This window comes from Callorhinus ursinus, unplaced genomic scaffold (genome assembly GCF_003265705.2).
Source record: "Callorhinus ursinus isolate GAN/ISIS: 27379988/994484 unplaced genomic scaffold, GSC_fseal_2.0 scaffold15, whole genome shotgun sequence".
NCBI lineage: Eukaryota > Metazoa > Chordata > Mammalia > Carnivora > Otariidae > Callorhinus > Callorhinus ursinus.
In genome coordinates, this window is record NW_027397077.1 from 9,945,121 (window position 1) to 9,959,419 (window position 14,299).

Genomic DNA, 14,299 nt, shown 5'->3' on the forward strand with positions numbered 1-14,299 from the left:
CTCTGGCGGAGGAGGCGGATGCTTCCAGGTCCTCCCTGTATGTAGGGTAGGGTAGGACCTGCTTGCAGGTGGTTTGGAGGACCGAGTGAGATGATGCAGGGAGAGCCCCCCACAACACAATGTCTGGAGCAGAGGTGGCCCTCCATGGCGAGAGATGCTGTTTTCCTCCACTAGGCTATGATACCTGTCTGTGCCAGGCCCTAGTTTGCTTTTTGCTCCAGATGTCTGGGCCAGGTTTAGTGCCACCTGAGCTGGGACAGATGCTCTGGCTGTGCTCTGCCTGGCAGCTGTAGGCTGTTTCTGCTCCCCTAAGGAGCCTAGAGTGTGCTTCACTGGGCTCTGTGCCTCGAAGGACACCCGTGGTGGGGACTTGAAGGTAGAAGTCCTAGCGCCTCTCCAAGGGTTGTGGCGGCAGCTGCCTGCTCCAGCTGGAGGAAGGCTATGGGACAATAGGGTGTGCCTGTTTTTCACGACTCACAAAGCCATCAAAAGAGCACAGATCATGTTTTTGCCTCTCCAGAAGTTTTTCATGAAATTTTATTAAACCTGTTGGCACTCGGGACACACCAAAAATTCCCTGGAAAAAAAAAAAGATTTCCAAATTTAACATTTTAAAATGTAGGAAGTGGTGTTTTATGTGTACTTGTTTTTCCAGATGGTTCATTTATTTTCATTGAAAAAGATCAGCGCAAGTCAAAACCGCAGAGCTGTCTGGAAGCAATTGAGGAAAATAGAAATACCTTGGAAATGACTGGTTTTGTTATGTGTAACATGATGAAATGAGAAGTTCAATGAGCAAGCATGTTCTTTCAGATTTAGTTGTTATAGCCTAATCTAATCTTAAAGTTACCACGACAGCCTTTTTTCCCCCAAAGAGCAAATGACAGGACAGCCTGTTTGCAGCATATGTTGTAAGGACAAGCGGGTGCTGTGGCTTCATGCATGTAAGTCTGGCCGGTGAAGCTTCCCAAACTCACCGATCATTGTTTTGGCTTTCTTATTTAACAAGGTTTTCACTAAATGACTAGTCTAGGATTCCCGGGTGTTCTTGAGAACACGTTTTAAACTAGATTTCTTCCTTGTCTCCTTTGTAACAGGATGGAGCTCTACATCACACTCTCCCAGAGGTCAGCAGGGAGAAATGGGGACCTGAGTCTTGTTGAGGACTTTTTAGCCCACATTTATTAATTGCCCTAGTGGAGAACACCCAAGTCTCTCAACAGCCCCAACTGGGCTTGGGGGAGATGGTGTTTTGGGGGGCTCTGGGTCATAATGTTTTCCATGCTGGTTGTCAACTGGGGCCTGGTGATTTCTTAAGAACCCTGAAATTGTTAAAAATGCCAGGGAAGGTGTGACTGCTTACACTTACCTGGGAATTATCTTGTGCCTTCTATAGAGAATTCAGACTGTTCTATAAGACACGATTTCGTGTGTGTTTGTGAATATATGTTGATTCGTTGGCAGGTAAATATATATTGTAAAAGAGAGTTCAGACATTCATGGAGTTATTAACCACCCATACTCAGATGATAAATATTGATCGGAGTCCTGGACCATCAAATGGGAAAGAACCCTACAGACCTTCTCGTCCATGGGCATCGTCTTTTAGATGAGGAAGCCAAGGGCTGTGGAGGGGCAGCAGCTCGTGCAGATTCTCACAGCCAGTGGGTGGCTGAATGGGGACAGATGGACACTCTCCTGGTTCCTGGCCTAGTGTTCTTTCCATTCCACCCCACTGTCTCCAGAACTGGAGTCCCGTGAGCTCTGTTGTATGTGCTGATCATGTACAAAGGAGCCCAATGTCAGTAAAGTCTACACATTCACATTAAGATAAACTTCATTATCTCATAACTTTGGCCAATCGGAAATACAGTAGATACAACGAACAAACATGTTCATGAAACACACAGCTCCCTACCAGAGAATTTCCATAGAATTTAGAAGAGCTAAGTGCCAGATGATGATTTTGAATGGCCCGTCCATGTCTGGGGGGAAAAAAAAAAAAAACACACAAAACAAAAACCAACCAACCAACCAACCAAACCAAACAAAACCAAAAACCCAAATGATAGAACAAACCCCTGAGTACATTAGAGCAGTTACTTCTTTTCATCTAATGCCTGATAAAAGGTGAAAACCTTAAAAGTCATCCTATGAATCATTTCTTTTCTAAAACCACTTGAACATTTAAATATCTGAAGGTAATACCTAGGATTTGGGTTGTAACGAGGGTCTTGGAAAGACGGGCTCTTCCTGAGTCTGAAGTCCCCCTCTCGCGGTGTTCCCTCTGCATCTCATCCCTCCCCGCTTTCCGTGTACTTCCACTCAGTCAACTCTCGTTGCTGTTGCTAGTGAACACTCTCTTTGCTTGGTGTGTTGTGACTTCCGTCTGTCTTCTAGCGTCTTGGCTTCTTAGGCTCTTTTGTTCTTTGAGTATGTATTGGGAGAGTGAGAAGATACTCTAAAAGAGCAGTGTGAAGGGGGAGAGACGGCGGGGAGGGGTAGGGGGAGAGAGGGAAGAATGCGGAAAGCGTGAAGGGCACAGAGCAGCGTCTGTGCTCGTGGGGTGGGGGGAGAACACGGGCGCTAAACCCGGGAGTCCGGAAGCCTGGCTGCAGTGTGGCTTCTGGTTTCTTTCTGACCCTCAGTCTGCTGCTTCTGCCTACCTGCTCCGAACCTCAGGGTCGCCTCGCCCACCCTCTTTCCGTGATCTCCCTCCCGTCCTGCGCTGCAGCTCGCAGTGTGGCTCTGTGCAGAACTTCCAGGTGTCTGGGCCCCATCCTCGTCTCTCAAGCCCACGTCCCAGCTGCACAACACTTCCCTCTTAATGCTACGCCCATGATCCGGCTTCCCCGGTGCAAAGCGGCTCTTGCCCCCTCCTCCCTCCCTCGTTCCAGGGGCAGCCTCCTTTTGACAGGCTTGTTGTTGGTTAGGCATGGGGGTTTTGCCAATGGACTCAAGTCTGGGCCTGTAATCCAATTTAATACCCAGAGCTACCTTGCTGCAATCTGCTTTTCTTTCCTGATCTTCTTTCCACCGTGTGACCACCAACCAAGACTCACGGGCACCCGGCCCACGTTGCCTGGCTCACCTCTGTGCTTCTGGTGCTCTTCCCTCTGGCCAGAGTGGCCCCTGTCCCAGGCCCACCTGTGCAAATCCATCTTCTTCCACCTTTAGGCCCTGGCGAGAGGGGGCTGCTACCCAGTCCTCTGTCTTAATTGCCACTCAGAGGCGATGTCTTTCATCCATCCCTCTTTAATTTTAACTGTTCAACTATAGCGTCTGTGTGCTACCCTAGGGTAATTTGTGTTTAATTCTTATGTCTCCTTCTAGAACATACCCTCTTTGAGAGAAGGCACTTTATGTAATACATCTTCATATTTCCCAAAGCACTAAACTTTACGCTTGCCACATGGTAGCTGTTCAAGGAATTTTGTTGAATGGATGAACGAACACATGAATGAATCACTGACTTTGATATTGGGCAGTAAGTCCTCTCTCTGGGGCTTAGTTTTTCCATCTGTTGCGTGAGGCAGTTGGATTAGATGGTCTTTTAGGTTCCTTTTTAACTTATCTCACATCCAGGTTTAATGTTAATTTAATGTTAAATATCTCTTTGAGTTTTATTACTGTGTGTCATATGGAGCAGGCATCAGGGCATCAGGAATTTTATGTGTATTTATATATAGATATGTGCGTGTGTATATATATGTATGTATATATGTATGTATGTATACACATAATATATATATTTATCCTTGAAGTATATGTATATGTATGTATCCTTGAAGTATCTCCCTGGCTCACAAACTTATTTCTATCTCTCCTAGGTTTACAAGTTGTCCTGAACTCCATTATAAAAGCCATGGTTCCCCTCCTTCACATAGCCCTTTTGGTATTATTTGTAATCATAATCTATGCTATTATAGGATTGGAACTTTTTATTGGAAAAATGCACAAAACATGTTTTTTTGCTGACACAGGTGAGTAATGAAAACGGTAGCTAACCTAACTTTTAAAAAAAATTAATTTTTCCCAAAATAACTTCTGTGGTTTTGGGAAAATCTAAAACGAAATGGTGAGGGGTGGAAGCCAAATATACCAGTAAAACCAGTAAGAACCAGCCAGTTCTTAGCATGAATTATGTTCAGAATAAATGAGGATTTAATCTCCTTTTCTATCCTGATTTCCTATGTATTCCTGGCAAATAAGATGAGGTACCCCCAATACTAGAACATGAGTGGAATCCCCACCATTGTTCTCTATACATTTAAGAAAGGTGCTATAGAGTCAGGGTGGAGGAGAGAGCCATGGATTCTGAGTACAGAAATGGCATGTGCCATGAAGGAGGGAGTCTTTGAAGTGGACCTTGAGGGTCAAGTGAGAGTCTGACAGCATAGCTGGGAGGCTGGTGTTCCAGACTCTGGCAAGGGCACTCCGCTTCCGCCGGCCTTGGGCTTCCTGGTGCTCATGTCTGGAGTGGTGAAGCCTGTGTGCTCTGTTTGCAGATATCCTAGCCGAAGAGGACCCAGCGCCATGTGCGTTCTCAGGGAATGGACGCCAGTGTGCCTCCAATGGCACCGAGTGTAGGAGTGGCTGGGTTGGCCCAAATGGAGGCATCACCAACTTTGATAACTTTGCCTTTGCCATGCTCACCGTGTTTCAGTGCATCACCATGGAGGGCTGGACAGACGTGCTCTACTGGGTAAGCAGCTGGAGGACAGAGTGTGTGGAGTGTTCTTTCTTTGGATAAGAGTGTTGCATTTGCTAGAGCCATTGAAGAGTTAGCTGAAAAAGAAACCCTGACAGTTCTTGGGAAGGGAAGCAGACCCTCTCCTCACTCAGTAAGACTCCTCCTCTTTCTTCCTCAGGGCCCTAGTTTCTATCCCAGAAAGCCACTGTGTAATGTGGGCTGCCCCCACTCCCCCATTCTACGTGGGGACTTGCTGCTTAGTGTGCCCACGAGTCCTTGCTTTAGAGGAAATCCCAAAGTCAGGGCCATTCTGAATTAAACTCTTAGAGAGCCAGGGGTTATTTTCCAAGTTAAGAGCCTTCTGGACTTCCACGAGTTTGATTTTTTTTTTTAACATAAATGTAGGTTGCTCTACCAGATCCTAAACAGAAGATAGGGAATATAAATTGGATCACTTTTATGCTTTCCGTGAACTTAGTACAACCTACAACCTTCAGGCCAAAATGGATTTTTCCCTTATTATGCTGTTTCCCTTTTGCATCTTCAGCATTCCCATAAATCAGCCCAGCACAAGCCCCTACCTCTCTCTTCCTTTCTCTTTGGAGCTCTAGAAGTCTGGCAGGGAGGGTGGGAAAGGCACATCAAACTTCCAGGGCTGGTGGACCCATCCAACCTGCAATGACAACAGACAAGACATTGCAGCCCTTTCTGTGGCTAAGGTCTGGTTCTTCTTGTTCCTGACAGAGCCAGAAGGGTTTGCTATAAATGAAGAACAGTAGTATTTTAACAACTATTTCCCAGAGCTGAGTTTGTTTGCTTATTTATTTGGTAGAATTTTGAAAAAGCTCACAGAAGTTTAGAAATTAATTTCCATGGCACAGATTGCTGGGAAAAACAGCTGACGTGCAGATTTTGAGCCTAAACCCAAGTTCAAATGGGATTAATCAGGTTTCCAATAATGATTTGTTAAAAGGCAGTTAGTAATAAAGTACTTCTTGAATGGGCAGTCTTTAGTTAGAAATTGAGAAGTAACTTCTGGCAGTGTCTAAATTTTAGACTCTTTGTAGGGTTCCATATTCCTTTATAACTTCAGAGAACCTGACACACGATGGTTATAAATAGGTTTTTGCTTCCCTTCACCAGTGAACACCATGCTTACAGGATTGTAGAAGTCCTTATATAGTCAATGTTAGGTAAAGAAGATATGTTTTTATTTTCTTCCCCAAAGCGTGAGTCTAGTTTGGTAAAAAGTTTTGAGCATCACCAACATGTTCTATCTTGTTTCTCTTCCCTTCCCTTTTCTTATTGTCCTAGGAAAGAGAGAGAGAGAGAGAGAGAGAGAGAGAGAGAGAGAGTGTGTGTGTGTGTGTGTGTGTGTGTGTGTGTGTGTGTGTGTGTGTGTGTATGGTAATGCATGTGTGTTATTTATATCCATAAGATAATGCCTTTCATGAAGAGGAAGAAGGAGGGAAATTATATTGGATGAGGCAAGATCATGGTCATAGCAAGGGGACCTTCAAATTAGATAAAAGGTTCATTGTCAGTATTATCTTCAAAGTTGCAAATCCTAGTTAGATTAGTTGAGGTCTCACTCTCACTCTTGCCTTGAAGTTTCTGATACATAGAAAAGATTTATCCAAATAGCCCAAACTTTGATCCCTGCCCCACCACCAAACGGGACAGAAACATTCTGATTTAAAAAAAATGTGTGACTTCTCTCAGCTCTGCTGTCCTCTCTGTTGTCAGAGTGGATTGTCCACTGCTGATCCAACATGCCTTGACTAATACACAGTTTTATACTTTTTTTGCACATGGATTCTCTCATGACAGTTTTTCTGTTGTCAAGCAAGTGAGAACTGGGAGTATGTGATTCAAGGAGAGAAAACTCCATGCACCCAGAAACAAAAGTTCCCATTGCTTTCCTCAGAACCTTTAAGTATCACCTAGGATTGTATAATTATTATCTCTATTGTTAATATGACAATCACAGAGCTAATAATTTGACAATATAATAATTATATTCTCTGTGAATTACAGGGCACCTTCATTCTAATGGAGGAACTCAAGTAACTTATCAACATTATCTCAGTCTATATCCCTTTCTTAGAAGGTCTGGGATTTTGAAGGTCACGGGCTGTGCAAAGGCAGGTGGTGGGCTGGCTTTGGCCCACAGGTCATAGTTTGGTGGCCCCTGCCCTAGACTGGAACTCAGCACTCTTTCCTTGGCATTCTCTACTGTCAGAGGTTTGTGAATCATTCTAGAACACTAGAGGGCAGCTAAGTAATCTCCCATACAGTTCACTAAGATCTTATCCTCTGAAACACATCAGGTTGTTTTTAATTACTTATTGATTACATTTATTAACTCATCAGAGATAGACAAGAGCCAAGACACCAAACCTTCTTAATATTTAATGGGCTGTGGTCAGGTGGAAGATACACAACTGTGCCTAGTACAGAGCAGGTGCTTGACAAATACTTGTTACTCTTACTCCTTCTGGTACAATCCCATTGCCTCAGCGTACAAGGGCCATGTTTAAATATCATTTTTTGTGCACAACTAGGGTGTAAAGGGCACATCTGGAGAGATGACCAAGGAGATTAGATTGTAGATATTGATTGAGAGCAAGTTTCTCAATCCTTCAGGCGTTTGTATATGGTGGGCAAAGTCTTCGCCAGGGATTACTTCACATCTTGTCAAGCTTCTGTTCAGTCAGTGTTCTCAAGCTCACTGATGCCTGATTCTCAAGAATTTCTGGCAAAGGGCTGGCTGGGTCTTGAGAAAAGTACAGGTGGGTCTAATATGCAGGAAGACATACTTAGAACCATTCAGATGTGTGGGAGTGGGATTAACAATTTCTGGTGGGGAAAAAAAAAGTCCTTCTAGAGCTCTTTTATAAAGTGAGTTCCATAAGCATAATTACACTGCCGTCTGACCCACGCATATTTGTTGTCTACGGAGGCAGCAGGGTGTAGGGCAAGGGAAGAGCATGAAGGCTGGATAGGGCTGGGTGCATAACCTTCGGTAGGTCATCACAACCCTCTGGGCTTTAGTTTTCTTGTCTACAAGATGCACAGTTAGACTATATGATCCAATTCTTCTTCAATTCAGAGGAAATCTTTTTAAGGATAGGAAATTAAAATAGTGTTGGTTTCAGGAGAGAGCTACTAATATATAAAACATTTATGACCTTTTGCCTTAGAGCCAAGCTCTTTCCTCAGTGAACACACCTATGGAGGTGCTGGCTGCCAGACTCCAATGGGAAGTTCTCATGATCCAATTGACCATCTATTTCATTCAAGACACCTGGGAAATTCCTTTCTCATTGGCTGACGGCATGTCTTTCTGTGCCTTTCTCTTATTCCTGGCTTGGGGAGCCACAACCAGTATACCACGTTCCCAGTAGTGTTTTCACCAGGTAGAAAGAAAAAAAAAAAGCCTTAGGTTGGTCTTTAATTGGAGATAAGAATGTGCATCTCAGCCTTTGAAATGAGGGGAAAAACACAAACTAAATAGAATATTATTTTCTAGGTACCAGGTGACCCCACATGATGACTTTGATATGAATCTTTTAAGAATGAATCTAAATTGAAACCCTTCAGCTCGTGCTGATTTTTTCCTTGTTGATAAAGACCACATGCAGACAAAATCCCCAGCAGAGTCTTTATTGTCATTTGGGTATTTTGGGGAATAGCTTGCCAGTTCTGACTTGTCCTGTGTATACAGTAAGGTCTGAGAAATACTAGCCTCTGAGAAGAGACTTGGGTTGAGATTTAGTTTTGGAGAAAGACTGGCCCTGAGAGCTGAAGTTTTGTTTCTCGTCCCCCACCTTCTGGAGAGTTAGAGACCGTCTTCTGTGGCCTTCCCTCCAGCCCCCAGCTATCATTCCAGTTGGTATTTCTGCTCCACGTAAATGTGAATCTGTCCAACACCTACTCCCAAGAAGTTAAAAGCCACTTTAATTAAAAAAAAAAAAAAAGTGCCCTCCCAAGTGGAGCAGACTGCTGTTGCTAGAACATTCCCTGGAAGAAAAGACTGAGATCTGAATGAGGATTGGTAAAGCAGTTGGCCTGGCCGCTGACCAGCCCTGTTTCACCTCCTCCCGGTCAGCTCACTGCTGGAGCCAGCTCTCTCAAGGCGGGACATCCAGCGCCAGGGCTGTACAAGGGTGAGGTCTCCTGATGGGAGTCCCGGACGTGGCCCATCCTTCCCTCACCCCACGAGCACGCTTTCCCCTGTCGCCTGCGCTGCTCCCACACAGAGGAGACAGACCCAGAGAGGTCTCCATGGAAGGTCCGGACTCCAGGCTGGGCTCTGGCCACTACGCCAGGCAGCCTGGTTCTTCTCCTCTATACACGGGTTTTTAAATAAGGTTAGTGGTGTCGTTGCTTTGGAAGAATTATCCTCTGCCTTCCTTCTGAAATTAGTTTATCCAGCTTAATTAGATCAACAACTGCAGCCATGGCCCCGGTTCATTCATTACTCTAATTGCCAATGTGAGATGTGCAGACTGATAGGAGTTCTATTAAGCACATCAATTTTCATGTGGCCAAACAGGTGTTTCATAAGGGATTTAATGCCCTCTCCTTAGACTTCAGCAACAGATGTTAAGTCTTTTTTTTTTTTTTTTTTTTTTAATGTTCTCTTTTCCTGTTTGGCTTCTGCATGAGGCAAACATAGTGAAATGCATGCACTTCATTCTGCAAAGCTAAAATCAGGAGCCAGATAATATGGAAGAAATCACATGCTTCAAGGCCGAAGGGGCGGCTTGCACCCTCGAGGCAAGAACCATGACTCTCACAGACCACAAATAGTTCTGTTGGCCAAGATTCTGGGTGTTCAGCAAAGTCAGGCCTGCAGTCATTTATTTTGTCCCTGGACTGATCTTTAATACCTCCTTCCTGGGAGAAGTGTTTGCCTAATTTAACACGGATCTGTGCTGCTGGGAAGTTCCATCTTTAGCCATGAACCTCAAAGCACCTGTTTGCTCCCGCATGAGAACTGCTCATGACCAAACCTTCCCTGTGAGGGTCTGCCATGGAGGCCACGTCTAACTGTGCTGCTTGAGATTGTTCCAGAAGTAGTGGCACAGGGTTCCTCTGGACCAGCCCTCTTTCACCTCGTCCCAGTCAGCTCACAGCTAGAGCCAGCTCTCCCAGGGTGGGTCATTTAGGTCAAGGTAGGTGTGGGAGATAAGTGTTTCTTTCTTTTTCCTGGGTCCTTCCTTGGATGTAGTTGGCAAAAATCTCATTCCCCAAAGCACCCTTGAATGCATGTCAGCTAGTGGACTTCTGAGCACTTTCCTCTTTACCTTCATTGAGCTATACTTGCACTCACTGATGGCAGATAATCTAGATTTTAGGTGGGTTAGGTTTCTTTGGATAGGTTGGCTTCCAATAGAAATTTATTATTTTAGGGTTTTTTTTCCTAAGGAAAAGAATTTATAGAGTCAGATGTTGCAAGTTTATCTAAGTAAGACTTTTCCACCATCACAAATTTTAAAAAGCAGAAAGTTCTAACAACTTGGGTAGTGTAGGAAATACTTTCCAGCTAAGCACTAGCTTAGAATAGATCTACCAAGATCTATTCTGAAAGTCCATGATCCAAGAGTGTTTCCAGTGAGAAAGAGCCAGATCCCAGCTGATTTCCTTGCCTGTGTCAAAGTCTGCTATTATTTGCCCCCAAAGCTTTGATGACTCTTCATGGGCGTGCGTGTGTGTGCATGCGTGCGTGTGTGTGTGTGTGTTGGGAATATATAGTGAATGCTTCTTGGCTATTGTCTCTGATTCAAATCTAAGTAAATGTTTAATTTAATGTATAGAATGCTGTCTCTAATGACCCTCTCTCTTTATTAGATCCTCTTATTAACCCACTCCTATGAGACCATCTTATTTCTTGCAGATGAATGATGCTATGGGATTTGAATTGCCCTGGGTGTATTTTGTCAGTCTCGTCATCTTTGGGTCATTTTTCGTACTAAATCTTGTACTTGGTGTATTGAGCGGGTAAGCTACACCTCTTTCATCTTGAAAGCAGAGTCCTGAGGACAGTTGCCAAGACCACACAGGTTTTGCTAGATGGGGTTGGCCGGGTGGGTGCCAAACACGTTCTATGTCCTCTGAGATGCTTTCTCTTCTGCTGAGGCTTCCCAAATCAAGATGCTTCCTGGAACCTCACCAGCCTTTATGAAAGAAAGCTATGGAACGGTTATTGACCAGAAATTAATCAGCGTTGTTGCTTGGGATTTAAATAGACTCCATTGCTTGCCCTTTTGTCTGTCCTAAAATGAGATACATCTATAATTGCTTGATTGGTCTGGATCCAAATATGCAGATTAATTGGTACAAAACAGTAGCTAAATGAGCTGGTCCTGGCCGACTTTTGGTAGGCCAGGTTTGTAGATTTCAGCAGCAGAACTTGTCCGTACCCGAAGACAAAAATGAAAGGTCCTAGGTGGGGGGTCCCTGTCCTCAGAGCTGTAGTCTTCACTCAAAGCCCTGAGTGGTCTAGCAGCTGCTCCTGGGGGCTCCGCTCTTTAGTAAATGGATAACTGATAACTGATCTCCTTACATTTTACAGGTAAATGATGCGATAGGATGGGAATGGCCATGGGTGTATTTTGTTAGTCTGATCATCCTTGGCTCATTTTTCGTCCTTAACCTGGTTCTTGGTGTCCTTAGTGGGTAAGCAGTCAGATCCGTGTTGCACATTCTGCTGCTGCCTCGTGTAGGGTGGCTCTGCGTGTCCCCCAGCTGCTCCCTGCGCCTCCTCTGCATGTGTGTGGACTCTGACATCCCTTCTGTGTGTTGCTTTGGGATTGAACTGTGATTCTCTCTGCCTGTATCTTCTCTGTGGGATTCTGTGTTTCTGACACTTACCACACATTATTAATCTCATGAAAGCGTGTCCCTGAAGCCAGGTGCATTAGTGTGCCCATGTGCAGAAGCGGATTGCAAGTGAGTGAAAGGAGTCCCAGCCTTGGTGTCTCCCAGGAAAGGGCCTTATGTTTTTGTGGCTTTGTTCCCATTAGTATATAACCTGGCCTTTTTTGAGTTACCCATAGCGTATCATGAATATTTCCTGGGCATTTCAGTTTTTATTGAGAAAGAGGAATAAGCCTAGATTAGCACATAAATACTAGACAATTTCCAAAATCTTGCATCCTTCAAGTCATTTATTTGCTTGGTTTTCTGCTACTGTCACTGTGAGAATTGTCTCGCTAACTCATGATTAGTTTCCACTTGTGGAATCTCTAATGCAGAGTAATGAGCAGCTTTTGCATACACACTTCCTAGGGCCTTATGGTCCTGCTCACTCAGTCACCATTTTTGAAATGTCACTTGGCTGCCTCCACCCCTTGGATGACCTTCCATAGAGAGGATTCTCCGTAGAGAGTGGAGGCTGGCTCGGGAAGGGGTTCCTGGTGTTTCTGGGCTCTGCCCTGCCTGTACTCGGGGATGCTGTCCCAAGCCCCTGGGGCGGCTCTGTGTCTTCACCACCCACAGACACCCAGAAAGAGGAGCACCCTGAGAAGGAAGAAGGGGCTCTCTGGGCTCTCCCAGAAGCTGCCCCAGAACTTAAACACTGCTGGAGGGCAGAGGCCCCATCTCCCCAGAGGAACCTAGTCATCCACCATGCTCACCCTTCCTCAGGAAGGACTGGTGGGACCCTTCATTCCACATGAGTGAATCCTCACCTGCTTTACCTTCCTCTTTCCAAGCTTGTGTCTCAGGGTGGGGGTTGGGGATGATGCCTTCATGGAATGCTGAGTCAGCAAGGAGCCCTGGATCACATTTGTCCAAACACCGCCTTTTCCCGAGCAGAGAGCACAGCTCCTTGTCCACCCTCTAAACTGCCCTGCCTGTTTTCAGGGGATAACGTATTTGGGGTTCTCCTTGATGGAGTGTGGTCAGTTTTACACCATGGACGCACAGCTGTCTTGGGAAGCCCCTCTCTAGAGACGGCCCTGGAGCCCGAGCCCCCAGTGAGGGCAGTGGGGCCAGGTTGAGGGTGTGACAGCATCCTCCACTCCCACCAAAGCTTCCTTCTACAGAGGACTGGCTCCGCAAGCCCCTGTGTGAAAGTCGTAACCCTCGAAGAGTGCTTTCATCCTGATGAATCTCTGTGGCCGTAGGTTAGTGTTGGGCTGGTAAGGGTGGAATTTATCCCTGGAGAAACAGCCTAGTGTCAGTTTTGCCTCAGGAATGGCCCACACGAGGTTAACAGCAATTCTATCATGCATTCCTTGGCACCCCATGTCTTCTAAGTTCAACCAAACTGACTGAGGCCATGGAAACTGCTAATTTTAACAGTGCCAGTGACATGCCTTATCTCTAAGCTTCCCAGAGCAGGAGGCATCGCCCCGGCATGATGATGAAGCAGCTCCAGACAGGGAAAAAGGAAACGGTGGGAGGAAGGGCTCCTTATCAGAATGGTGGCGGGCATTAAATGTTGACCCCCATGGAGGATGACATAACAAGTAATGTTAAAACACCTTGGTATCAGAACAAAACTAGATCCCTTCTCAGGGAGATTGCAATGGCGTGCCTGGCTCCAGACCAGAGACCCGAGGTGCCGGTGTGCCAAAGACACAGAGGCGCTGGGCTCAGGCTTTCAGTGCCTGGTGGGGAGACTGTCGTGAAGCAGTGCAGGATGGCAGAGCTGGAACAGAGGTGTAGACCAAAGGGCTGGGAAGGCTGCATGTCTGTGAGCTGGATCTTGAAAGGGGATATGGGATCTGCAGGGGAAAACCGATGAGGAGCTTGCTCCCACCTCCCTGGACAATTCCCTGCTCCTCTGCCCAGCTCCTCCCCCTTGACTGGCTCCCAAAGCAACAACAACAAAAAATCAAAACAAGTCACTCGTATGCATTTTCTTGTTAAATTTTTAAAAATTTGCTTTAGTCTTAGAGTCTTCACAGTTTTTTTTAGGGAACATTGAAGGGAGGTAGATGTTAAAAGGGGGATAATTTGTGTTGCGTGGCCCCTTAGGGACCATCAGACCAGCACACAATCCTTAAAGCACTGAATTAAAAGCCTCCCGTTTTAGAAACTTTAGACCTTGCTATCGCCTTCTGATGAACAATCGTTAAATGATGCTTGTGTGTCTTTAAGTCTGTTAACCCCTTGAAAATACTTGTTTCTGCTCCTTGGCTTTTTTTATTTTTTTGTGTGTGTGGCCATGCCATCCTATTGTATTCGTGAACTGGTTTTAATCTGCACACTTGATTTGGTGTTGGTACATGTTTAAAGCATTCTAAGACTGATGCTTTGGAAAAATCTTTGGTTTTACAACAGATGCTTTTCTCAAGGTGAGTATGAAGTTTATGAAGTGTACACCCTGTGTAACCAAGCATGAACACAGATGAAGACTTTTATCTCTGATGGTAGCGTTCTCTGGGGAGGGGGAGCCGAGAAGGTCTGTAGCTTGTGCTACAATTTCACATTGTCGTTGAGGAGATGGTTCCGTTATGACCAGGGATTGGAAAGAATGTCTCATTCACGTCTATAAATCAGATAGATACGTCTCTTCTCATGCTGGGTTTTTTTTTGGTTTGTTTGTGTGTGTGTGTGTGTGTGTGTGTGTGTGTGTGTGTGTGTGTGTGT

General features: G+C 45.3%; 1 protein-coding gene across 9 annotated transcripts in view; it reads left to right on the forward strand.

Annotated features, from left to right (window-relative positions):
- The window catches only part of CACNA1D (calcium voltage-gated channel subunit alpha1 D), a 292,840-nt gene that overhangs the window by 147,972 nt on the left and 130,569 nt on the right, over window positions 1-14,299 (forward strand). For 6 of the 9 annotated variants that reach the window (XM_073901364.1, XM_073901367.1, XM_073901365.1 and 3 more), the window contains exons 6-8: window positions 3,831-3,983; window positions 4,509-4,705; window positions 11,274-11,377. In XM_073901364.1, coding sequence (XP_073757465.1) covers window positions 3,831-3,983; window positions 4,509-4,705; window positions 11,274-11,377 — 454 coding nt within the window. Of the gene's footprint in view, window positions 1-3,830; window positions 3,984-4,508; window positions 4,706-10,595; window positions 10,700-11,273; window positions 11,378-14,299 lie in introns of all 9 variants that reach the window. The other 3 variants (XM_073901366.1, XM_073901370.1, XM_073901372.1) reach the window with 1 other exon arrangement.